Source organism: Salmo salar, chromosome 14, assembly GCF_965601325.2.
Source record: "Salmo salar chromosome 14, fSalSal1, whole genome shotgun sequence".
Classification (NCBI taxonomy): domain Eukaryota; kingdom Metazoa; phylum Chordata; class Actinopteri; order Salmoniformes; family Salmonidae; genus Salmo; species Salmo salar.
The window spans coordinates 90,217,021-90,244,316 of NC_138304.1; the positions used below are offsets into that span (position 1 = coordinate 90,217,021).

The window sequence follows — 27,296 nt, forward strand, 5'->3', positions numbered from 1 at the left end:
ATGACCCCCTAATGGGGATCCATAATAAATACAAATAGAAAAAGTAATGCACTACACAGGCCAAAGGGTACTACTTGAGATCAGAACCCCTGTCTCCTCTGTTTCCTCTTCCCTCCAGGCAATAGATGAAGAGGAGGAATTCCACTGTACATGTTAATCTGTGCTGCTAACAGCCCCGGCCAAGCCCTGGAGGCTTCTCTGAGCTAATGTTTGACTTCCTCTATTGCTCTGCCACTAGACTAGATCAATAGCAGGCAGCACCCAGAGAGCACATCAGACTGCTATGTGGATGGCCGTGTTCTAACCTGACACAAACACACACACACACACACACACACACACACACACACACACACACACACACACACACACACACACACACACACACACACACACACACACACACACACACACACACACACACACACACACACACACACACACACACACACACGTATGAAACACATACACACACAATCAGTGTGCACTCACAGGCATACAAGCATGCGCACACACACACAGACGCACACACACACACAAGCCCCACTATGTTCACTATGTAGGGGTTAGAAGGGAGGGGAGAGGGTGAACGTACAGAAAGGAGTGAAGGCTTTGGTTTCAGTGGTGAAACTGACTGGCCAAACTAGTACCACTTGTTGTGGTTCACGCTGGGGAAGTTATGGCAGTGAGACGGTGGCTCTCCATGTGGGTGTAGGACATGGGTGATGTGTATGTGGGTGGATGGAAACGCAGAGCCACGATGGGGTATTGGGTATAGTGTGTGTGTGTTCATCATGATTCCCTGTAATGGAAATACACACCTATATGCTGATTGTTCATAAAGGCACATTAACAAACCAATGACATTTTCTGATCTGATATGCAACTTAAATACACACAAATAACAAGCTTTTTTATAACCTCGTTCCATGTACTGTAATCCCTGTACAGTTATCAGAAGGACCAACAATCATAGTGGTGGGAAAAGAAGTAATACATTACTCCAGAGTATTAGCCTCTTACAGACCTGGAGCAACTGTGGTCAATTCTTTTTCAAATACCACTTCAGGTACTTTTGTAAAACATTTCTTTTTTTTTAACAAGGTAAGTTGACTTGAGACCACATTCTCATTTACTACAACAACCTGGAGAATAGTTACAGGGGGATGACTAAGTGGCCATGATGGTATGAGGGCCAGATTGGGAATTTAGCCAGGACATCAGAGTTAACATCCCTACTCTTACAATAAGTGCTATGGGCTCTTTTGTAACCACAGAGAGTCAGGACACCCGTTTAACGTACCATCTGAAAGACGGCACCCTACACAGGGAAATGTCCCCAATCACTGCCCCGGGGCATTGGGATATTTTACTAGACCAGTATCTCCTACTGGCCCTTCAACACTACTTCCAACATCATCTGGTCTCCCATCAAGCAACCAACCAGGACCAACTCTGCTTAACTTCTGAGGAAAGCCAGCAGTGGGATGCAGAGTGGTATGCGGCTGACATCACATTATGCAATACAGTGAATATGCAATGCAGCAATACAGTGTGCCTTCTGTGCTGCTTTCTGAATAGATGGTAATAGTGGTGCTGTATGTTATCCCCTGGAGACAAGCACGCACACAAACAGAGACACGCAGCTCAGGCAGCCACCCTGGAAGAAGGACCCCCAGGGAGATGAGGCTATCTTGGCTATCCATGTCATCCTCCCTGCCTCTGTTCTCCAGCAGCCTCCAGGGACTGGCCCACTGGCAGCCCACTTCACCCCAGAGGGGCAGAGGGAACTGGGGGAAAGAGAGGTCACAGTGGGGTGGGAGTTACGGAGAGGCTCAGGAGGACTATGGTGTACCGTAATGCCCCAAGGGAGGTCAACCTTTTCTCCGCTCTCAATGCTGGTTATGACACAATCTCTCTCTCTTTTCTCTTCACCTAGCTCTCCTTCACTATTCCGCTTTCTCCCTCTATTTCTTCCTCTATTTCTCCTTCACTATTCCTCTTTCTCCCTCTATTTCTCCTTCACTATTCCTCTTTCTCCCTCTATTTCTCCTTCACTATTCCTCTTTCTCCCTCTATTTCTCCTTCACTATTCCTCTTTCTCCCTCTTTATTTTTTTCTCTCTGATTTTTCCTTTTCTATTCCTCTATCTACCCATCCCTCTCAGCCTGTGGCCGTATCCTGCGCACGCACGCACACACACACACACACACACACACACACACACACACACACACACACACACACACACACACACACACACACACACACACACACACACACACACACACACACACACACACAGACACACAGACACACATCTTGTTGGTACCTGAATCGTACCGGTTTTAATGTAGAAAAAAGTGTGTATTAAATATTTAGAGGGAGTTGTTATAGTAGTGGTGGATTGTGATACTAGCTCTCATAGTCTCATGTCAGAATTAGACGTGCAGCTATGTTTCTCAAACATCAAAATTCAAATTTTTCCAAAATGTCAATTTAGAAGGGTTTAAGGTTAAGAAGGGTTTAAGGTTAACTCCAAATTCGTAAGGTTAGGCATTCAATCTGAATGGTTAAGGTAAGGGTTAAGGTTTGGGATCGGCTTAAAACAAAAATATAAAAAAACAACTTTCTATCACTGGATTTGAACTTGCAACCTTCAGAATTAGAGGCAGATTCTTACGCCCATCTACCATCCCCGTCCACAACACCAGAACTACTTGAAGGTAACAGGCTCACTGTCGCCCCTAGTGGCCCATTTCCACGTCATTTCCCGAAGTCCTCAGACATGGATGGATGTTTTTCACGCTCAACATTTTCCCATGTGTATCAAGAATGGTTCACCCCCCAAAGGACATCCAGCCAACTTGACACAACTGTGGGAAGCATTGGAGTCAACATGGGCCAGCATCCCTGTGGAATGCTTTTGACACCTTGTAGAGTCCATGCCCCGACGAATTGAGGCTGTTCTGAGGGCAAAGGGGGGGTGAAACTCAATTATAGGGAGGTGTTCCTAATGTTTGGTATACTCAGTGTATATATTGTTGTTATTCATTATAATATTAATAACAAATGTTCCCTAATGAATCACCATTACCCTTCCTTATGTCAAAGCAAGCCATGTCCCAGGCAGAATGGCCCATACAAACCAGGAGTCTATCTTCTGTTTCTGTAATTTGAGGCAGATTAATGATTAAATTCACCCTCTGAACAGGACACTAACATATCTCCTGTTTCTGTAATGTGAGGCAGATTAATGATTAAATTCACCCTCTGGACAGGACACTAACCTATCTCCTGTTTCTGTAATGTGAGGCAGATTAATGATTAAATTCACCCTCTGGACAGGACACTAACCTATCTCCTGTTTCTGTAATGTGAGGCAGATTAATGATTAAATTCACCCTCTGGACAGGACACTAACCTATCTCCTGTTTCTGTAATGTGAGGCAGATTAATGATTAAATTCACCCTCTGGACAGGACACTAGTCTATCTCCTGTTTCTGTAACGTGAGGCAGATTAATGATTAAATTCACCCTCTGGACAGGACACTAGTCTATCTCCTGTTTCTGTAACATGAGGCAGATTAATGATTAAATTCACCCTCTGGACAGGACACTAGTCTATCTCCTGTTTCTGTAACATGAGGCAGATTAATGATTAAATTCACCCTCTGGACAGGACACTAGCCTATCTCCTGTTTCTGTAACATGAGGCAGATTAATGATTAAGTTCACCCTCTGGACAGGACACTAGTCTATCTCCTGTTTCTGTAACATGAGGCAGATTAATGTCCAAGTACACTCTTACATCAGGAAAAGTCCATTGACTCACCGTGACGCCATAGAAGTTGGTTTCGTTCATGACGTCCAGCACCAGCTTGCCCACCTCCCGGTCGTCCACGGTGAAGTTGTGGTGCATGTCCTGCCTCTCCTTGTGCTGCAGTAAATCCATGACCCGGGTCAGGGTCTTAGCTATTACCCAGATCCCGTCGTAGGCAAATCCGTGGTACTTTGAGGGCTCCACTCCCTTCTGCTGCAGCTCTTTACTGTACTCCCTCTCATACTCCTTAGGTGTCTGGATGTAGAGAGAGAGAGGATAGTCATTTAATCAATATCCTACTTCTAAAGGTATCAATGTAGGGAGAGAGGATCATCAATTAATCAACATCCTACTTCTAAGGTGTCAATCTAGGGGGAAAGAGGGGATAATCAATTAATCAATATCCTACTTCTTAGTTATCTGAATGTAGGGAAAGAGTTAAGATAGGACTGTGTTCCTAATGGCACCCTATACCCTACACAGTGCACTACTTTTGACCAGAGCACTATGGACTTGTTCAAAAGTAGCGCAATATAAAAGGAAAACAGGGTGCCATTTGGGATGCAGCAGTAGACTAAAAAGCATGTTCAATGGAACGCTCACCCTTCCAGAGATGCCCTTGATCTGTTTGGCGCTGAGCGGTTCAAAGTCCACAGCGATGTATCCCTCCATAGCGGTCAGCAGCTTCCTGGTGGTGCAGTTGGTGGAGTTGGCCTGCTCCCACCAGTTCCCCTGGTACCAGCCTGGTATGATCCACTGGTACTTACTACCATACATGTTCAGGTTGTACGCCTGGGGGAGGGATGTTTGGTTAGTATGCACACAGGCATGTTGACGTAAACACACACTACACACACACACACACAATAACACACCTTCAATACATTACCAGTCAATACATTACCAGTCAATAATGTCAATATTAATAGGCTTTCAGCTTTTACTGAAGCTCATTATGGATATCACACCATCTGCAGCCCCCATGACAACTTGATATATATGTGTGTGTGTGTGTGTGTGTGTGTGTGTGTGTGTGTGTGTGTGTGTGTGTGTGTGTGTGTGTGTGTGTGTGTGTGTGTGTGTGTGTGTGTAGAACAATACTCACACAGCAGAATACTTTGGAGGCCAGATTCTCATCAAACTGTCCGATAATGATCCTCACATCATTATCCTATAGAGATGACATAACAAACAGGAGATGTGTCAGTCATCCACTATAAGCAGCTAAAGACATGTCAGTCTTCCACTACAAATAGCTAAAGAGATGTGTCAGTCTTCCACTACAAACAGCTAATGACGTGTCAGTCTTCCAAAACAAGCAGCTAAAGAGATGTGTCAGTCTTCCACTACAAACAGCTAATGACATGTGTCAGTCTTCCTCTAAAACAGCTAAGGAGATGTGTCAGTCTTCCAAAACAAGCAGCTAAAGAGACGTGTCAGTCTACCACTACAAGCATTTAAGGACATGTGTCAGTCTTCCACTGCAAGCAGCTAAAGAGATGTGTCAGTCTTCCACTACAAGCAGCTAAAGAGATGTGTCAGTCTTCCACTACAAGCAGCTAAAGAGATGTGTTAGTAGTCCACTACAAGCATTTAAGGACATATGTCAGTCTTCCTCTAAAACAGCTAAAGAGATGTGTCAGTCTTCCACTACAAGCAGCTAAAGAGATGTGTCAGTCTTCCACTATAAGCATTTAAGAACATGTGTTAGTCTTCCTCTACAAACAGATAAAGAGATGTGTCAGTCATCCCCTACAAGCAGCTAAAGAGATGTGTCAGTCTTCCTCTACAAGCAGCTAAAGAGATGTGTCAGTCTTCCACTACAAGCAGCTAAAGAGACCTGTCAGTCTTCCACTACAAGCAGCGAAAGAGATGTGTCAGTCTTCCACTGCAAGCAGCTGAAGAGATGTGTCAGTCTTCCACTGCAAGCAGCTGAAGAGATGTGTCAGTCTTCCACTACAAGCAGCGAAAGAGATGTGTCAGTCTTCCACTGCAAGCAGCTAAAGAGATGTGTCAGTCTTCCTCTACAAGCATTTAAGGACATGTGTCAGTCTTCCACTACAAGCAGCTAAAGAGATTTGTCAGTCTTCCTCTACAAACAGCTAAAGAGATGTGTCAGTCTTCCACTACAAGCAGCTAAAGCGATGTGTCAGTCTTCCTCTACAAGCAGCTAAAGAGATGTGTCAGTCTTCCTCTACAAGCAGCTAAAGAGATGTGTCAGTCTTCCACTACAAGCAGCTGAAGAGATGTGTCAGTCTTCCACTAGAACCAGCTAAAGAGATGTGTCAGTCTTCCACTACAAGCAGCTAAAGAGATTTGTCAGTCGTCCACCACAAGCAGCTAAAGAGATGTGTCAGTCTTCCTCTACAAGGCAGCTAAAGAGATGTGTCAGTCTTCCACTACAAGCATTTAAGGACATGTGTCAGTCTTCCACTACAAGCAGCTAAAGAGATTTGTCAGTCTTCCTCTACAAACAGCTAAAGAGATGTGTCAGTCTTCCTCTACAAGCAGGTAAAGCGATGTGTCAGTCTTCCTCTACAAGCAGCTAAAGAGATGTGTCAGTCTTCCTCTACAAGCAGCTAAAGAGATGTGTCAGTCTTCCACTACAAGCAGCTGAAGAGATGTGTCAGTCTTCCACTAGAACCAGCTAAAGAGATGTGTCAGTCTTCCACTACCAGCAGCTAAAGAGATGTGTCAGTCTTCCTCTACAAGCAGGTAAAGAGATGTGTCTTCCACTATAAGCAGCTAAAGAGATGTGTCCATCTTCCACTACAAGCAGCTGAAGAGATGTGTCAGTCTTCCACTAGAACCAGCTAAAGAGATGTGTCAGTCACCCCCTACCAGCAGCTAAAGAGATGTGTCAGTCTTCCTCTACATGCAGCTAAAGAGATGTGTCAGTCTTCCACTACAAGCATCTAAAGAGATGTGTCAGTCTTCCACTACAAGCATCTAAAGAGATGTGTCAGTCTTCCTCTACAAGCAACTAAAGAGATGTGTCAGTCTTCCACTACAAGCATCTAAAGAGATGTGTCAGTCTTCCTCTACAAGCAACTAAAGAGATGTGTCAGTCTACCAATACAAGCATTTAAGGACATGTGTCAGTGTTCCTCTACAAGCAGCTAAAGAGATGTGTCAGTCTTCCACTACAAGCATCTAAAGAGATGTGTCAGTCTTCCACTACAAGCATCTAAAGAGATGTGTCAGTCTTCCTCTACAAGCAACTAAAGAGATGTGTCAGTCTTCCACTACAAGCATCTAAAGAGATGTGTCAGTCTTCCTCTACAAGCAACTAAAGAGATGTGTCAGTCTACCAATACAAGCATTTAAGGACATGTGTCAGTGTTCCTCTACAAGCAGCTAAAGAGATTTGTCAGTCTTCCACTATAAGATAAAGAGAAATGATTGGCTACAAGAGAAGCTAATCATTAGCATCAGTTATATCACAATACTGCATGTTGCATAATATACATATTTTATGGAAATAGCACCACATTAAGTATTCCTAAACAAAAGTAATAGCTGTTGTAGAGTGAGTTTTTGATTGTTTATTGAAATTAAACGTGTGATATAGACACTTAAAAGATGTACAATCTTAATTTGACCAGTTTCTCACGGCGGGAAAATAATCCTGCAGCAACAGGAAATGTGAATTGTTATGTAGATTATAATTAATGGACATTTGTGTAGGTTTTGATGCATTTTGAGTTAGGATGAATAAATTCTGACAATTTAAAGTGGAATTTACAAACTTACAAACCGCACAGGAAAATTCATAGTGATTAAATTACTTATTTGTTATTATTAAATTCCAACCAGTCATTTGAAGATTATCACCTCATCAGTGAAGTGTAAGGACTACTGGGATGTGGGTGGTTTTCTTTGTCCCAAATGGCACACTATTCCCATAATAATAGTGCACTACTTTGAACCATGACCATAGGGCTCTGATCAAAAGTAGTGCACTATAGAGGGAATATGGTGCATTTGGGATGCACATGTGGTGTTTCTTAGCTGGCTATAGGGTAGGGGTCAGGCAAACAGGCAGCAATATCACAGGCAGCAACTGTCCATCAATAACAACTCAGCCATTACTGTCAACAGGGAGAATTGTTTCCTATCCACTGGGCCAGAAGGAGAGATCTGCATTGAATTGAGAGCACATGCTAGCTGATTAGGTTAGTAAATCATTTACCAGCTCTTCTGTAGGAGCATTGGAGGTTCCCAGGTCTACATCCAAGAAGAGCAATCTGTCACTACTCTGTGTTGGTGGTGCACTGCATAGACTGCCCCAACCAATACAATCACACACAAACCATTCAATTCATCTTGAAACAGCAAGGCCATGACTCAAAGTGAAGCTTGACTCAGGTGGGGACTCTACAAGTCTATCAAAACACTGCTCAGAGCAAGCCTCATACGCTCTGCTCAGAACAAGACTCAAGCTGCATCTCAAATGTCCCCCTATTCTCTATTGGCCCTGGTCAAAAATAGTGCACTATGTACAAAGGGAATAGGGTGCCATTTAGGATGCAACTTAAGCCAGTGCCACAGGCATCAAGTCTAAAAAAGGTCAGTTTTGACTGAGGAAGGATTTATATCAAACTTGAACCATAGCAACAGTGAATGGTCTTTGCCATTGCCAACAATACATTTCACCTTACACCGTTCATTTAGTGAAAAAGCATAGATTGTCTAGTGACCATGGTCAATATCTATCAAGAAATGCAATAAACAATCATAGACTTTCTCTGAAATACAGAACACTGATATATCATTGATATGCCCGCTATCATTGTGACATGCTATGGGTGTTTTATAACGTTTGTTTAGATCTCGTTGCTATACAGGCCAAAACATTTTCGATGTTGCTCGCTATGCATTTTTCAATGGTTGACTGAAATGTAGGTAGAGGGTTGCTACTATATGGGACATAAATTAATTTGGTCAAAAACCTTTCAATCCCTTTGCGCCATAATTAAATGATCTTCCTGAAAGTCCATAATTGCTGTGACAAAAACAATTTATACCTTTCTTCCTCAACATAAATGATTTTGTCATCAGTGAAATGACTTAACTTCAACTGTAAAAGTCCATTCGCTTCTGTGAAGTAAAACAACAGAAAATGTCACTCAGTCAGAGTTTCTAAACCATACAGTCGTGGCCAAAAGTTTTGAGAATGACACAAATATAAATTTTCACAAAGTTTGCTGCTTCAGTGTCTTTGGATATTTTTGTCAGATGTTACTATGGAATACTGAAGTATAATTACAAGCATTTCATAAGTGTCAAAGGCTTTTATTGACAATTACATGAAGTTGATGCAAAGAGTCAATATTTGCAGTGTTGACCCTTCTTTTTCAAGACCTCTGCAATCTGCCCTGACATGCTGTCAATTAACTTCTGGCCACATCCTGATGGATGGCAGCCCATTCTTGCATAATCAATTCTTGGAGAGAATTTGTGGGTTTTTGTTTGTCCACCCGCCTCTTGAGGATTGACCACAAGTTCTCAATGGGATTAAGGTCTAGGGAGTTTCCTGGCCATGGACCCAAAATATCGATGTTTTGTTCCCCGGGCCACTTAGTTATCACTTTTGCCTGATGGCAAGCTGCTCCATCATGCTGGAAAAGGCATTGTTCGTCACCAAACTGTTCCTGGATGGTTGGAAGGAGTTGCTCTCGGAGGATGTGCTGGTACCATTCTTTATTCATGGCTGTGTTCTTAGGCAAAATTGTGAGTGAGCCCAATCCCTTGGCTGAGAAGCAACCCCACACATGAATGGTCTCAGGATGCTTTACTGTTGGCATGACACAGGACTGATGGTAGCGCTCGCCTTGTCTTCTGCGGCCAAGCTTTTTTCCGGATGCCCCAAACAATCGGAAAGGGGATTCATCAGAGAAAATGACTTTACCCCAGTCCTTAGCAGTCCAATCCCTGTACCTTTTGCAGAATATCAGTCTGTCCCTGATGTTTTTCCTGGAGAAAAGTGGCTTCTATGCTGCCATTCTTGACACCAGGCCATCTTCCAAAAGTCTTCGCCTCACTGTGCGTGCAGATGCACTCACACCTGCCTGCTGCCATTCCTGAGCCAGTTCTGTACTGGTGGTGCCCCGATCCGCAACTGAATCAACTTTAGGAGACGGTCCTGGCGCTTGCTGGACTTTCTTGGGCAACCTGAAGCCTTCTTCACAACAATTGAACCGCTCTCCTTGAAGTTGTTAATGATCCGATAAATGGTTGATTTAGGTGCAATCTTACTGGCAGCAAAATCCTTGCCTGTGTAGCCCTTTTTGTGCAAAGCAATGATGACGGCACGTGTTTCCTTGCAGGTAACCATGATTGACAGAGGAAGAACAATGATTCCAAGCACCACCCTCCTTTTGAAGCTTCCAGTCTGTTATTCAAACTCAATCAGCATGACAGAGTGATCTCCAGCCTTGTCCTCGTCAACACTCACACCTGTGTTAGCGAGAAAGCCAGTGACATGATGTCAGCTGGTCCTTTTGTGGCAAGGCTGAAATACAGTGGAAATGTTTTTTGGGGATTCAGTTCATTTGCATGGCAAAGAGGGACTTTGCAATTAATTGCAATTCATTTGATCACTCTTCATAACATTCTGGAGTATATGCAAATTGCCATCATACAAACTGAGGCAGCAGACTTTGTGAAAATTAATATTTGTGTCATTCTCAAAAGTTTTGGCCACGACTGTACTGTCTTGAGTCAGTCATGTGCCTGGTCTAAATAACAAACTGGCTAGTTTGCCTGTCTGTTAAGAGAAGTGTGGGCTGTACGTTGATCCTGATTCTCTGATTGGATAGAGTGAAGCTGTATTTCTCCATCCACTCACTTCATAATTTCGTTGACTGATCACTCTTCCTCACATGTTTTTGGTCTGATCATTTAGATTGCTGCTGCCACCTACTATGATTAATCACACCGTAAGGGCGGTTTGCTATCAAGCTATCAACGTGCAAAATATCTAACAAGTGGGGCAAGGTTAAGGAAAAATATTAAACTAACGTACATTCTGACTGAGTGACAGCAAACTTGGCTGCCTGCTGGAAGTTGAGAACACTCAGACACAGACACACATACACACACACCCCGATGTGTGTTGCTCCTGCAGCTTTTTTGGAGGGCATAGGGCCACTCAACTGGCTGCCAAGTGGGTGGGCCTATGCCCTCCAAGTCACACCAATGGCTGCAAGCCTGCCTAGTCATGTGAAATCCATAGATTAGAGCCTTTAGGGCAATTTATTTAAATGTACAGATTTTCTTATATGAACTGTAACTCAGTAAAATCTTTGAAATTGTTTCATGTTGCATTTATATTTAAACGGGTGCGTCAATCGTCTGTAAGGGGCTACCCTGCCCCACAATACCTACAATGTTGCATTGGACTGTACTCAGAGCCAGAGTGCATGCTGGGAGCAAGCAGAATAGTTGGAGCTTTTGTGTGGACCACTCTGCTTTGAAGCCACTTTTCCTTTTCAGAACCCCTTTGGCTCGGGTTGAACCTGAATCTCGCAGGGCTCTGGTCCTCCTGGGCCTGAATGGTGCCGCTGTTCCCTGGAGGAAGGCACTTAACCAAAATGACTCCAGCTGTTAGGGAAGTGGAGATGGACAATTCCGGAACAGAGAGACCTGGCACCATTTACCATCCTCTGTTCCTGGACCCAGGGGAAATTGGGCTTCATACTGTATTTGGTTGATGTGAAAAATGGGCCCCGGACTGGAGGTCTCCGAGTTCCAGTGTGACAATTCTCAATACTGGTCTGTAATTGACATGTGGTGCTAGTTGCAGGTGGAACTGTTACACATAGCTCCTTTAAGTTGTTCTGTTTGGGTCCTGGTGGTCTCTGGGATGGAGTTTTGTTATGGCTATTCTGTTTGACTTTCAGATCAGGTGGTTACAGTACAGTATGTATTAACCAATGGCAGCAGCTTGCCAGACATTTGCTTATTCCATGCTGGCGATGATGTTAGTAACTTCACTCTTGATGTATTTGCAGGGGTTAACGTAGCGACACTAAAAACACAATGAGGCTGTGTTAAAAAAACACTAGGCATGATTACATGCCTTTACTAAAGACTGTGGCTGCCTATTCCCTATATAGTGCACTACTTTTGACCAGGGCACATAGGATGCCATTTGGGTCACAGCCTGAATGAAATAAACAAGGTCTGTTTATGAGAATGCACAGGTACTGTATATCAGATTTATAGACTGGCCCTGTCGTATTTCTACCATTACAGCACCACAGTCTAGCTTTGAAGAGTACTTCAAGGCAAGGGCACACATTACTAGATCTAATAATGGACATTGTCTAGGGCGCCGTTCACAAACTCCATTGGCACGTGCAAGTCTTTGTTCCAGACGAACACTAAAACACCAGTTTCAAACAACCGACTGACTGTGGTTTTAAGTCTGGACGGTGACCAGTTTCATCCGGTGTGTTAGTGCTGGCCTGTAACAAAAACCTGCACAGTCAATAGATACAAGACACTTTATTGCCAAGCAACCAAGGTTGGTGTTGTTTGTTTATGGTACAGCATGGTGACTCTGAAGTGCAACAAATACACATATACATCGCAATCGGAAAGTAATCAGACCCCTTGACTTTTTACACATTTTGTTAAGTTACAGCCTTATTCTAAAACTGATTACATGATATTTTTCTCATGAATCTACACACAATGCCCCATAATGATTAAGTAAAAACAGGTTTTTATAAACGTTTGCAAATTCATTACAAAATTAAAAACTGAAATAAGTATTCAGACCATTAACTCAGTACTTTGTTGAAGCCCCTTTGGCAGCAATTACAGCCTCGAGTCTTCTTGGGTATGACGCTACAAGCTTGGCACACCTGTATTTGGGGAGTTTCTCCCAGTCTTCTCTACAGATCCTCTCAAGCTCTGTCAGGTTGGATGGGGAGTGTCCCTGCACAGCTTTTTTCAGGTCTCTCCAGAGATGTTCGATCGGGTTCAAGTCCGGGCTCTGGCTGGGCCACTCAAGGACATTCAGAGACTTGTCCCGAAGCCACTCCTGCGTTGTCTTGGCTATGTGCTTAGGGTCCTTGTCCTGTTGGAAGGTGAACCTTCACCCCAGTCTGAGGTCCTGAGCGCTCTGGAGCAGGTTTTCATCAAGGATCTTTCTGTACTTTGCTCTGTTCATCTTTCCCTCAATCCTGACTAGTCCCTGCTGCTGAAAAACATCCCCACAGCATGATGCTGTCACCACCACGCTTCACCATAGGGATGGTGCCAGGTTTCCTCCAGACGTGACCCTTAGCATTCAGGCCAAAGAGTTTAATTATGGTTTCATCAGATAAGAGAATCTTGTTTCTCATGGTCTGAGAGTCATTTAGGTGCCTTTTGGCAAACTCCAAGCAGGCTGTCATGTGCCTTTTACTGAGTGGCTTCTGTCTGGCTGTCACGTTCATCGTACAGAGCGGACCAAGGCACAGCGTGAGTTGAGTTCCACATACTTTCAATTCACAGTGAAACAACAAAAACAACAAAACATCCAACGAACGTGAAGTACAGCGCGCACATAGGCACTAACTGAAACAATATCCCACAAAGCAGGTGGGAGAAAGGGCTAGTAGTAGCTAGCTAGCTGCAAGATCCAGGTGTAAATGTCCAGAGCTGGTGGTAGAAATCCGGGGATATGGAGAATAGGTCCGGTATGCTCTGGTCTGAGTCGCGTTGTACAAAACTGGCGATAGCTTTTCGAGCTAAGGGATAGCTGATGACCGCCAACCATGGCTAGCTGAACTCCAACGTAGCCAGTGAACTGGCCAACCTCTGGCTAACCTCTGGCTAGCTTCTGTTGTAGATTTGAGGTAAATAATATATATATTTTTTTTAATTGGTGAGGTGGGTTGCAGGAGAGTGTTTTGAGGTTGAGTTTTTATAAAAACATATATAAAAAGATATGCGAAAAAAATATGTAAATATATATATATATATACACGGGACACGACAAGAGGAGGACAAAGGACGTCTGACTGCTATGCCATCTTGCAATGGGTGAATGAAGCAGGTGGGAGAAATATGATCCCCAATTTGAGGCAACGATTACCAGCTGCCTCTAATTGGGAACCATACAACTCACCAACATAGAAATAACATGACTAGAACACCCCCTAGTCACGCCCTGACCTACAACACCATAGAGAACCAAGGGCTCGCTATGGTCAGGGCGTGACACTGGCAACTCTACCATGAAGCCTGATTGGTGGAGTGCTGCAGAGATGGTTGTCCTTCTGGAAGGTTCTCCCATCTCCACAGAGGAACTCTGGAGCTCTGTCAGAGTGACCATCTGGTTTTTGGTCACCTCCCTGACCAAGGCCCTTCTCCCCCGATTGCTCTGTTTGGTGGTTCTTGGTTGTTCCAAACTTCTTCCATTTAAGAATAATGGAGGCCACTGTGTTCTTGGGGACCTTCAATGCTGCAGATTGGTTTGGTACCCTTCCCCAGATCTGTGCCTCGACACAATCCTGTCTCGGAGCTCTATGGCCAATTCCTTCGACCTCACGGCTTGGTTTTTGCTCTGACATGCACTGTCAACTGTGAGACCTTATATAGACAGGTGTGTGTCTTTCCAAACAATGTCCAATCAATCGAATTTACCACAGGTGGACTCCAATCAAGTTGTAGAAACATCTCAAAAATGATAAATGGAAACAGGATGCACCTGAGCTCAATTTCGAGTCTCATAGCAAAGAGTCTAAAATAAGGTATTTTGTTTTTTCATTTTTAATAAATTTTCAAAAGTTTAGAAAAAACAGTTTTTGCTTCGTCATTATGGGGTATTGTGTGTAAATTGATGAGAAAAATAAATAATTGAATCCATTTTAGAATAAGGCTGTAGTCGTAACAAGATGTGGAAAACGTAAAAGGGTCTGAATACTTTCCTAATGCACAATATATTATCCCCAGCCTCACCTCATACAACAAAACATTCACCCACATCCATTTAAATGTATACAGTGTGTACATTCACAAACAGGACTGGAGACTGTTGAAGACCCCTGCTCTAACAGTAAGGTATTAGGTCAGTATACATACCAGATCCATTGTCATCGAACAACTGGATTAGGATGATGGGAACTAAACAAAGAGGTATGATACTGATGTGTGAGTGCACACATTCTCATACTCATCCCCCATGGGAATCAAACCCACAACCCTGGCATTGCAAGTACCATGCTCTACCAAGTGAGACACACAGTAGCTCTGAATAGGTTGCGTCCCAAATGGCACTATTTCCTATGGGCCCTGGCCAAACATAGTACACTAGGAAGTGAACAGGGTGCCATTTGTAACGCAACTATCAATATCAGGCTACAAAGTTTTGGAGAAGCTATTAATGACACAAAATAACACAAATAACAGATTTGGTTTTCATTTTCAGTTGTATCTTTAGTTGATGAAGTAGTAATTCCATTGAAGATGTTGGGTGTTAGATGTTACGTGCATGTGGGGAATGTAATATGGCTGGGGTGTATTCATTAGTGCACACCGTAGCAAACCGTAGCAAAAGGTTTTGAAACCTAAAACGTTTTTTATTAAAACAAGCATTTCTTATTGGACAAGTTTAGGTTAATCCTGTTCTTAATCCATCCTGAGGAGCTGTACAGTGTGTGTGTGTGTGTGTGTGTGTGTGTGTGTGTGTGTGTGTGTGTGTGTGTGTGTGTGTGTACACATGTGCGTGAGTGCGTGTGCACACGTGCGTGAGAGAGAGACAGATGGAATGAAAGAGAGAAAGAAAGGGTTAGAATGTGAGAAAGAGAGAGAATGAGAGAGAGAGACAGATGGAAAGTGCAGAGAGGAGACAGAGTGTGTGTGTGTGTATGTGAAAGAGAGAGAGAGAGAGAGGAGAGAGAGAGAGAGAGAGAGAGAGAGAGAGAGAGAGAGAGAGAGAGAGTAGACAGATTGTGTGAATGGGAGATTAAAAGGAAGAACGAGCCACACAGCTACATAGAAACAGCCCCTGTACAATACAGTCCCTATCTAATGGTGGTTATCTGTTTCAGCACCATGGACAGCATCTGACTGCTGTTCTCTCTCTAGGAATCTTAATCACTACTATAGAAGTAAACTACAGTCTATTAGTGGCTATTAGTGGCTACACACATCAACCGAATGGAGAGATGATACAGGAGCTAACCAATCGGGTGTCAGAGCCGTCACAGCCCGTCACATCCCAGAAAGAGGACTTTAAGATATTGCAAAGCAGTGTGAAGAATCATTTTCATTTTAACTCTGATCAAGGACCAGGGTGTCAGCTTAAAATGTCAGCTTCACACACATACATGTATATTTTAAGAAGGCTCATCGTTCACATTCTCTGTGTGTGTGTATGTGTGCATGCGTGTACGTGTGTGTGTGGCAGTTTGAGGCTTCGCCAGCTCTTATGTGATGTGAGTTGATCAGAGAGCTGAGAGGCCTGGGGAGTGAGGGCCTTAGACAGTGTTGTGAGAGCTGAGAGGCCTGAGGAGTGAGGGCCTTAGACACGTGTTGTGAGAGCTGAGAGGCCTGGAGAGTGAGGGCCTTAAACAGTGTTGTGAAAGCTGAGAGGCCTGGGGAGTGAGGGCCTTAAACAGTGTTGTGAAAGCTGAGAGGCCTGGGGAGTGAGGGCCTTAAACAGTGTTGTGAAAGCTGAGAGGCCTGGGGAGTGAGGGCCTTAAACAGTGTTGTGAAAGCTGAGAGGCCTGGGGAGTGAGGGCCTTAGACACGTGTTGTGAGAGCTGAGAGGCCTGGGGAGTGAGGGCCTTAGACAGTGTTGTGAGAGCTGAGAGGCCTGGGGAGTGAGGGCCTTAGACAGTGTTGTGAGAGCTGAGAGGCCTGGGGAGTGAGGGCTTTAGACACCTGTTTATGTGAGCTGAGAGGCCTGGGGGAGTGAGGGCCTAAAAATAAACCTTTTTCAACTTCATATTCATCATCTCCAGCACCACCCCAACATCAACATCTGTGATGCGTTTCTATGTTTTGTAGTGAAAAAAGATTGAGGGAGATAAGTGTTTCCAATGATGTCATCAGCGTGCCTCGTGTGATTTTGACCAGTTGTGAGTAGGCATTGTCTACAAATTGCCTACTATTTGTCTACTAATTGGTTGATAATTTCACTGGAAACACTTATCTTCCTCCATCTTTTTTCACAACAAAACATAGAAAAGCGCCATTTTCACATACAGTATGTTGTGGTGGTGTTGGAGATGATGAAAATGAAGTTGACATTTTTTTAAATTTCCCTTCATAATCAGCCATTGCAGAGCCACTTAGGGTTCACGGGGTCACAGCTAGTGTGTGAGTGTGAGAGATAGACAGAGAAAGTTTGTGTGTATGTGTGTGTGAGAGAAAGCGAGAGAGAGAGAAAGAGGGAGAGTTTGTGTTTATATATATATATATATATATATATAAAAGAGAGAGAGAGAGAGAGAGAGAGAGAGAGAGAGAGAGAGAGAGAGAGAGAGAGAGAGAGAGAGAGAGAGAGAGAGTGTGTGTGTAACAGCTGTAGGTCATTATGGGTCACCGTCCAAACTCTCAGAGCCACTGACACAATCGCATTAAGTCACACCAGTGTGAACCGGACTAAGGAAGAGAAACACTGGTATTGGTACTGTAAAAATATACCGCTGGTCTTGGTCCTGTTAAATATACTGCTGGTCTTGGTCCTGTTAAATATACTGCTGGTCTTGGTCCTGTTAAATATACTGCTGGTGTTGGTACTGTTAAATATACTGCTGGTCTTGGTCCTGTTAAATATACTGCTGGTGTTGGTACTGTTAAATATACTGCTGGTCTTGGTACTGTTAAATATACTGCTGGTCTTGGTACTGTTAAATATACTGCTGGTCTTGGTACTGTTAAATATACTGCTGGTCTTGGTCCTGTAAAATATACTGCTGGTCTTGGTAATGTAAAAATATACTGCTGGTCTTGGTACTGTTAAATATACCGCTGGTCTTGGTCCTGTAAAATATACCGCTGGTCTTGGTCCTGTAAAATATACTGCTGGTCTTGGTCCTGTAAAAATATACTGCTGGTCTTGGTCCTGTAAAAATATACTGCTGGTCTTGGTACTGTAAAATATACTGCAAGTGATGAGGAAACAAACCCATGTTAGGCTATATAATAGATCTGATGCTATATGTGACCTACAGTTCATTTACTCCAGTGAATACAGGAAGGTTAAAAAACAAACCGGTGTTAATACAGTAATATCAAGTAATATCAAGGCCTATCTCTGCAGTACTGTTGTATAGTCATTACAGTAAGCACCTCTGCAGTACTGTTGTATAATGATTACAGTAAATACTTCTGCAGTAAGGTAGGTACTTGTACAGTACATTTTCAAAAATGAAAACACGCAGCAGACCGAACTCTTTGTTTCTTTAAAAACCTGCTGTATGTAAAATATTGTGCACTACAGCTTGGAAAATAATTCACTAATGTTTGTTTCCAACATTAGGGCTGTTTTCCTAAAGCAAATCTGCTTCGTGCTTTGTTTCCTTGACACGATACTAACAAGTATCGCAATACTGGTATCGTCCCGGCCCTATTGGACAGTACAGTAACCTGTTCTGCGGATCACTCACCTTGAGCTTCTTGACATTGACACAGGGGTCGTTGGAGAAGCTCTCGGTGTCAGCGATCTGGATGTCTGCCTTCTCCAGCTCATTGGTCAAGTCATTCCTCACCTGAGAGAAAGACAAAGACAAAGACAAAGACAAAGAGAGAGAGAGAGAGAGAGAGAGAGACAGAGAGACAGAGAGAGACAGAGAGAGACAGAGACAGAGACAGAGACAGAGAGAGAGAGAGGTATCGGTCTTGTTTTTATAGTGCTTTCTTTACACATTCATCAATTCTTAGTTGCTTACTAACAGCTTTCAGGGCTACATCCCAAAGAGGCCGAGGAGAGGCAGTAGACAGTGGCAAGCAAAAACTCCTTATTAGGAAGAAACCTTGAGAGGAACAAGACCAGACAGTGAGTTAGAGGGGATACTAGTTGGTGTTGTCCAGCCAGAGACACAGTAGGGTCTAATTGCACTGTTCTGCTCATAACAATATCCCTGTTGTCTATCTGTCTCCCAAATGGCACCCTATTCCTATTGCCCTGGTCAAAAGTAGTGAACTACATACGGAAGATGGTGCCATTTGGGACGCAGACAGTTTCTAACTGATTCCAGATCAGTCTGGAAGCATCCCGCCCGTGGACCATCTCCAGTGGACCCTGCACCACCACTGAGATATGAACAGACTTCAGTTATTTCTCCCTTAATTTAGTCTCTGTATCCCCCCAGCAGAAACTATTTGTAATTGTCAATTCAAACATTAGAATATACTGTAAATTCCAGCAATGAAAATTGCTCCTTGGTTCCCGTCGAGTCTCAAGCACTCGATATTAAGCCGAGGAGGCAGTAAGCTGCGTTTGTTTCTTAGCTAATGCTGCTGAGCTAATGTTGACTTAGTGGTATTTTAGGGACACTGGGGGAAAACATGCAGCTGTTACTGCTGAGTGCAGCATGGGGCATACACAGTAGGGTACAGAAAGATCCCTATTTGTTTAGGAGGTAATGCATACTTTGTCTCATAGTAGCCCATGTGTATATGGGCGAAGAGAGGGAGAAAGAGAGAAAGCGAGAGAGAGAGAGAGAGAGAGAGAGAGAGAGAGAAAGAAAGAGGGAGAGAGAGAGAGAGAGCGAGAGGGAGAGTGAGAAAGAGAAAGAGGGAGAGTAAGAGAGAGAGAGAGAGAGAGAGAGAGAGAGAGAGAGTGAAAAAGAGAGAGACCGAGATTAAGGTAGAGAGAAGAGACCTCTTAAAGTGAAGAGTTAAGCAGAGGGCCTCATGACTTCAGGGCTCCAGGGAGGAGGGCTGCAGCAGAAGGCTGACCGGCCGTCTAGGCGAGAGGGGAACTCCAAAGGGTTAGTGGGTTAGTAACCACAGAAGGCCCAACCATGGAGGGTGGTGAGTACGCTACAGTGTGATGTGATGAAATGCATAATGCAGTTAACGCTGTGGTGACCTGTCAAGTGAACCAGAATAGACACATAAACAGGAAGCAATGTGAGTTAGCTACAGGAAACACTACAGTGTACTACAGTGATAGCTAGGCGGACGAAAAAGGCTTTTAGAACCATGTGGTCATTGTGTGGGGGGTGTGTGTGTGTGTGTGTGTGTGTGTGTGTGTGTGTGTGTGTGTGTGTGTGTGTGTGTGTGTGTGTGTGTGTGTGTGTGTGTGTGTGTGTGTGTGTGTGTGTGCGTGTGTCTGTGGGAATGCATGTTTGTGCTTCAGTCTGTGTACTTTACTTGTAAACAGCATAACTAGGACATATTGGCCACCTACTGGTCTAAATTCATTGGGAAGCTAATATATATTTGATGCATTGAGCCATCACAGTGGTAGGTAATGGCTGTAGGGAGATAGATAATGGTGTGAAGAGGAAGTGGTTTGCCTCCCTGTGCCATGTTGACTCCCATAGTGGTTCATCTTGCTGTGGACTACACCAGGGTGGTGTCCCAAATGGTACCCTATTCCCTATGTAGTGCACTAGTTTTGACCAGGGCCCACAGGGAAACCCATAGAACTCTGGTCAAAAGTAGTGCACTACATACAGGGAGTAGGGTGCCATTTGGGAAGCGGACCAGGCATTCATTCCTCTCATTCTTCCTGATTCATTCTCTCACAAACTCCTAGCTATAACTCAACCACCAATTATTTTATGCTAAATGTCCAGTATTTATTCCAGCTACAACAATATTCACTGTTGAACTAAGGCCAGGTCAACACACACACACATGTAGGAACTTTTGCAAGATCACATGCATGCAAACACACCGCAGATGGATTTGTCCACTTCCATCAGGAATGGAAGGAACACTACATCTAACTAAAAGAAAGAGCTTGAGAAAGAGAAGGGCTGCTATTCTAGGAAACCGTCTGTCAGCGTGTGCAAGTGTCTCCTTGTTTATGTCTGATTTGGGCCTGTAGATCCTGGACACCATCAGAAGACAATGTACTAGCTTGTCTGCTCTGACTTGACTTATTATTCCTGAAGAGCAAAGCCAGGTTGTATTGATCCAGTAATGCTGCCCTGCTGTTGTCTGCACGTAGCAGAGTGTTGAAGGAATGTTAGACAACATAGTTCCATGAGAGTGAGTTATGAGTGTGTGTGTGTGTGTGTGTGTGTGTGTGTGTGTGTGTGTGTGTGTGTGTGTGTGTGTGTGTGTGTGTGTGTGTGTGCGCGCCTGTGTGTGTTTGTGGTGTGTGTGTGTGAACATGTTTTTCTTACAATTTAATGTGTGTATCTTTGTTGGATAACAGCTACTTTATATTCACAAAAACACATGAAATAAGCCCCCAGAGACGTCTTCCATTGTGAAGTCCCCAATTCAAACACATTATCTTTCCATTAGACACACAAAACCCACCTCAGCCATTTATACAAACAGAGACACAGTGTTCTCACACACACACACACACACACACGGCAGAGCCATTACAGAACACCAGTCCACAGTAGTGAGCTGTGGAGAGCACAGTGTGTTTGTGTGCACCATGCAGTGGGTCTGTATTTACAGTATCGTTGTCATGATACCAGAATTTTGACTTCTATACCAATACTATCTTAAGGCCATCAGACTGTTAAATAGCCATCACTAGCCTGCATCCACCCAGTATCCTGCCCTGAACATAGTCACTAGCCGGCTACCGGTTACTCAAACCTGCACCTTAAAGGCTGGTCACTTTAATAATGTTAACATACTGTTATACCCATTTCATTTACATTTACATTTACATTTAAGTCATTTAGCAGACGCTCTTATCCAGAGCGACTTACAAATTGGTGCATTAATCTTATGATATCCAGTAAAACAAACTTCATGTTCTGACCTAGAATACGTGGACAACTACAAATACCTAGGTGTCTGGTTAGACTGTAAACTCTCCTTCCAGACTCTTATCAAACATCTCCAATCCAAAATCAAATCTAGAATTGGTTTTTTATTTCGCAACAAAACCTCCTTCACTCACGCCGCCAAACTTACCCTAGTAAAACTGACTATCCTACTGATCCTCGACTTTGGCGATGTCATCTACAAAATAGCTTCCAATGCTCTACTCAGCAAATTGGATGCAGTCTATCACAGTGCCATCCGTTTCGTTACCAAATCACCTTATACCACCCACCACTGCGACCTGTATGCTCTAGTCGGCTGGCCCTCGCTAAATATTCGTCGCCAGACCCACTGGCTCCAGGTCATCTATAAGTCTATGCTAGGTAAAGCTCCGCCTTATCTCAGCTCACTGGTCACGATAACAACACCCACCCGTAGCACATGTTCCAGCAGGTATATCTCACTGATCATCCCCAAAGCCAACACCTCCTTTGGCCACCTTTCCTTCCAGTTCTCTGCTGCCTGTGACTGGAACGAATTGCAAAAATCGCTGAAGCTGGAGACTTATATTTCCCTCACTAACTTTAAACATCAGCTATCTGAGTAGCTAACCGATGGCTGCAGCTGTACATAGTCCATCTGTAAATAGCCCAACCAATCTACCTACCTCATCCCCATATTGTTTTTATTTACTTTACTGCTCTTTTGCACACCAGTATCACGACTTACACACCATCATCTGCTCATCTATCACTCCAGTGTTAATCTGATAAATTGTAATTACTTCGCTACTATGGCCTATTTATTGCCTTACCTCCTCATGCCATTTGCATACACTGTATATAGACTTTCTTTTTTTCTATTGTGTTATTGACTGTACGCTTGTTTATTCCATGTGTAACTCTGTGATGTTGTTTCTGTCACACTGCTTTGCTTTATCTTGGCCAGGTCGCAGTTGTAAATGAGAACTTGTTCTCAACTAGCTTACCTGGTTAAATAAAGGTGAAATAAAAAATAAAAAAATAAACATGAATATACTGTATATATTTATTTAACCAGGAAAGTCAGTTAAGAACAAATTCTTATTTACAATGACGGCCTACCACAGCCAAACCCTAACCCAGACAACGCTGGGCCAATTAGGTATCACCCTATGGGATTCCCAATCACAGCCGGTTGTGAAACAGCTTGGAATTGAACCAGGGTCTGTAGTGACGACTCTAGGTTTGCGGTCACTTAGAAATGTCCTTGTTTTTGAAAGAAAAGCACATTTTTTGTCCATTAAAATAACATCAAATTGATCAGAAATACAGTGTAGACATTGTTAATGTTGTAAATGACTGTTGTAGCTGGAAACTGGTAATTCTTTATGGAATATCTACATAGGCGTACAGAGACCCATTACCAGCAACCATCACTCTTGTGTTCCAATGGCACGTTGTGTTAGCTATTCCAAGTTTATCATTTTAAAAGGCTAATTGATCATTAGAAAACCCTTTTGCAATTACGTTAGCACAGCTGAAAACTGTTGTCCTGATTAAAGAAGCAATAAAACTGGTCTTTAGATTAGTTGAGTATCTGGAGCATCAGCATTTGTGGGTTTGATTACAGGCTCAAAATGGCCAGAAGCAAAGACCTTTCTTCTGAAACTCGTCAGTCTATTCTTGTTCTGAGAAATGACGGCTATTCCATGTGAGAAATTGCCAAGAAACTGAAGATCTCGTACAACGCTGTGTACTACTCCCTTCACAGAACAGCACAAATTGTCTCTAACCAGAATAGAAAGAGGAGTGGGAGGCCCTGGTGCACAACTGAGCAAGAGGACAAGTACATTAGTGTCTAGTTTGAGAAACAGCCGGTTGTGACACAAGTCCTCAACTGGCAGCTTCATTAAATAGTACCCGCAAAACACCAGTCTCAACGTCAACAGTGAAGAGGCGACTCCAGGATGATGGCCTCCCGCTAGCTGCTAGCCGCGGCTCGCTAGCTGTCTAGAGCATATTGGACTGTTAGCTGTATAGATCCATCGGCCAATTTCTTGGGCCACAATACCTATTTTGCCAATTGGACTTGGACCTCTCTGCCACTCGGAACCCTACTAATCCATCACGACTGGTCTATTGACGTCACCGCACGTGGAGGCTAAAACAGACTTTCCTCCGTCAAGACATCCCTCTAAGGCCCTTCTGCTAGCTTGCTAGCCCCGGTCTGCTAGCTGTCTGAATCGCCGTGTCTCCAGCCAGCCCAACCACTCACAGGACCCCTATTGATCACCCGGCTACGCATGCCTCTCCCTAATATCAATATGCCTTGTCCATTACTGTACTGATTAGTCATTATTGTCTTATTTCACTGTAGAGCCTCTAGCCCTGCTCAATATGCGTTAACCTACCATTTAGTTCCACCTCCCATATATGCGGTGACGTCACCTGGTTTAAACGTCTCTAGAGACAATATCTCTCTCATCATTACTCAATGCCCAGGTTTACCTCCAATGTACTCACATCCTACAATACCTCTGTCTGTACATTATGCCTTGAATCTATTCTCTTACGCCCAGAAACCTGTTCCTTTTACTCTCTGCTCTGAACGCACTAGACGACCAGTCCTGATAGCCTTTAACCGTACCCTCATCCTACTCCTCCTCTGTTCCTCTGGTGATGTAGAGGTTAATCCAGGCCCTGCAGCGACTAGCTCCACTCCTACTCCCCAGGTGCTCTCATTTGTTGACGTCTGTAACTGTAAAAGCCTTGGTTTCATGCATGTTGACATTAGAAGCCTCCTCCCTAAGTTTGTTTTATTCACTGCTTTAGCATACTCTGCCAACCCGGATGTCCTAGCCGTGTCTGAATCCTGGCTTAGGAAGTCCACCAAAAACCCTGAAATTTCCATCCCTAACTATAACATTATCCGACAAGATAGAACTGCCAAAGGGGGCGGTGTTCCATCTATTGGAACACAGGAGAAATGGTTGCTGATAATGGGCCTCTGTACGCCTATGTAGATATTCCATAAAAAATCTGCCGTTTCCAGCTACAATAGTCATTTACAACATTAACAATATCTACACTGTATTTCTGATCAACTTGATGTTATTTTAATGGACAAAAAATGTGCTTTACTTTCAAAAACAAGGACATGTATATACAGTTGAAGTCAGAAGTTTACATACACTTAGGTTGGAGTCATTAAAACTTGTTTTTCAACCACTCCACAAATTTATTTTTAACAAACTATGGTTTTGGCAAGTCGGTTAGGACATCTACTTTGTGCATGACACAAGTAATTTTTCCAACAGTTGTTTACAGACAGATTATGTCACTTATAATTCACCGTATCACAATTCCAGTGGGTCAGAAGTTTACATACACTAAGTTGACGGTGCCTTTACACAGCTTGGAAAATTCCAGAAAATTATGTCATGGCTTTAGAAGCTTCTGATAGGCTAATTGACATCATTTCAGTCAATTGGAGGTGTACCTGTGGATGTATTTCAAGGCCTACCTTTAAACTCAGTGCCTCTTAAATTGACATCATGGGAAAATCAAAAGAAATCAGCCAAGACCTCAGAAAAAACATTGTAGACCTCCACAAGTCTGGTTCATCCTTGGGAGCAATTTCCAAACGCCTGAAGGCACCACGTTCATCGGTACAAACAATAGTACACAAGAATAAACACCATGGGACCACGCAGCCGTCATACCGCTCAGGAAGGAGACGTGTTCTGTCTCCTAGAGATGAACGAACTTTGGTGCGAAAAGTGCAAATCAATCCCAGAACAACAGCAAAGGACCTTGTGAAGATGCTGGAGGAAACAGGTACAAAAGTATCTATATCCACAGTAAAACGAGTCCTATATCGACATAACCTGAAAGGCCGCTCAGCAAGGAAGAAGCCACTACTCCAAAACCGTCATAAAAAATCCAGACTACGGTTTGCATCTGCACATGGGGACAAAGATCGTACTTTCTGGAGAAATGTCCTCTGGTCTGATGAAATAAAAATAGAACTGTTTGGCCATAATGACCATCGTTATGTTTAGAGGAAAAAGGGGGAGGATTGCAAGCTGAAGAACACCATCCCAACCGTGAAGCACGGGGGTGGCAGCATCATGTTGTGGGGGTGCTTTGCTGCAGGAGGGACTGGTGCACTTAATAGGTGGCATCATGAGGAAGGGAAATTATGTGAAATATTGAAGCAACATCTCAAGACATCAGTCAGGAAGTTAAAGCTTGGTCGCAAATGGGTCTTCCAAATGGACAATGACCCCAAGCATACTTCCAAAGTTGTGGCAAAATGGCTTAAGGACAACAAAGTCAAGGTATTGGAGTGGCCATCACAAAGCTCTGACCTCAATCCCATAGAAAATTTGTGGGCAGAACTGAAAAAGCTTGTGTGAGCAAGGAGGCCTGCAAACCTGACTCAGTTACACCAGCTCTGTCAGGAGGAATGGGACAAAAGTCACCCAACTTATTGTGGGAAGCTTGTGTAAGGCCACCAGAAACGTTTTACCCAAGTTAAACAATTTAAAGGCAATGCTACCAAATACTAATTGAGTGTATGTAAACTTCTGACCCACTGGGAATGTGATGAAATAAATAAAAGCTGAAATATATCGTTCTCTATACTATTATTCTGACATTTCACATTCTTAAAATAAAGTGGTGATCCTAACTGACCTAAGACAGGTAATTTTTACTAGGATTAAATGTCAGGAATTCTGAAAAACGGAGTTTAAATGTATTTGGCTAAGGTGTATGTAAACTTCCGACTTCAACTGTATACATACACTACCGTTCAAAAGTTTGGGGTCACCTAGAAATGTCCTTGTTTTTTAAAGAAAAGCACGTGGTATATATACACAAACATTTATACCACGACATTGCTTGTCCTAATATTTCTATATTTCTTAATTCCATTCTTTCAGATTTGTGTGTATTGTTGTGAATTGTTAGATATTACTGCACTGTTGGAGCTACTGTAGGAACACAAACAATTAGCTACACCGGCAATAACTTCTGCTAAATATGTGTATGCGACCAATAAAATGTCATTTGATACTCGATACCATAACGATACTTGATGCGAAAACGATACCAAAACGAGACCATGCCGAAAAAAGAAGGTGTGTTAGCCTAAGTCACAGAATGGTTCTTGATTCAGACAGATATTTTAGGTTCAATATCATTACATTTCAAAAAAATATATTTTTAAATATATGCATTAATGAATCAATTATACAATCATACCATCATACAAACTTTTTTTTTATCAATCTAACTACATAACAACATAATGGTAATAATTTATTTAAATGATAAATCTCTATTGATAAACTGGGTAAATCAAGATGTAGCCTAGACCTATTCACAATACAGGTGGATGCATATTCAATAGGAGTGTGTGCATGCATTGAGATATTGAGCTTGTTTTGGCTGATTTCATGGGGCTACAGATGAAAAACAATATTTTTCCCTTCCATTTGGGACTTATTTTATGGTACTGATAAACAATATTTGCATAGACGAAGCAATTTCTTTTTTTATAAAAGTGTGCTCT

General features: G+C 43.1%; 1 protein-coding gene across 1 annotated transcript in view; it reads right to left on the reverse strand.

Moving 5' to 3' along the window:
• gabbr2 (gamma-aminobutyric acid (GABA) B receptor, 2) overlaps positions 1 to 27,296 on the reverse strand; it is a 358,754-nt gene that overhangs the window by 142,777 nt on the left and 188,681 nt on the right. The window contains exons 4-7 of the mRNA XM_014142790.3: positions 18,437 to 18,538; positions 4,930 to 4,995; positions 4,428 to 4,616; positions 3,837 to 4,079 (exon numbers count right to left, since the gene is read on the reverse strand). Coding sequence (XP_013998265.1) covers positions 3,837 to 4,079; positions 4,428 to 4,616; positions 4,930 to 4,995; positions 18,437 to 18,538 — 600 coding nt within the window. The remainder of the gene's footprint in view (positions 1 to 3,836; positions 4,080 to 4,427; positions 4,617 to 4,929; positions 4,996 to 18,436; positions 18,539 to 27,296) is intronic.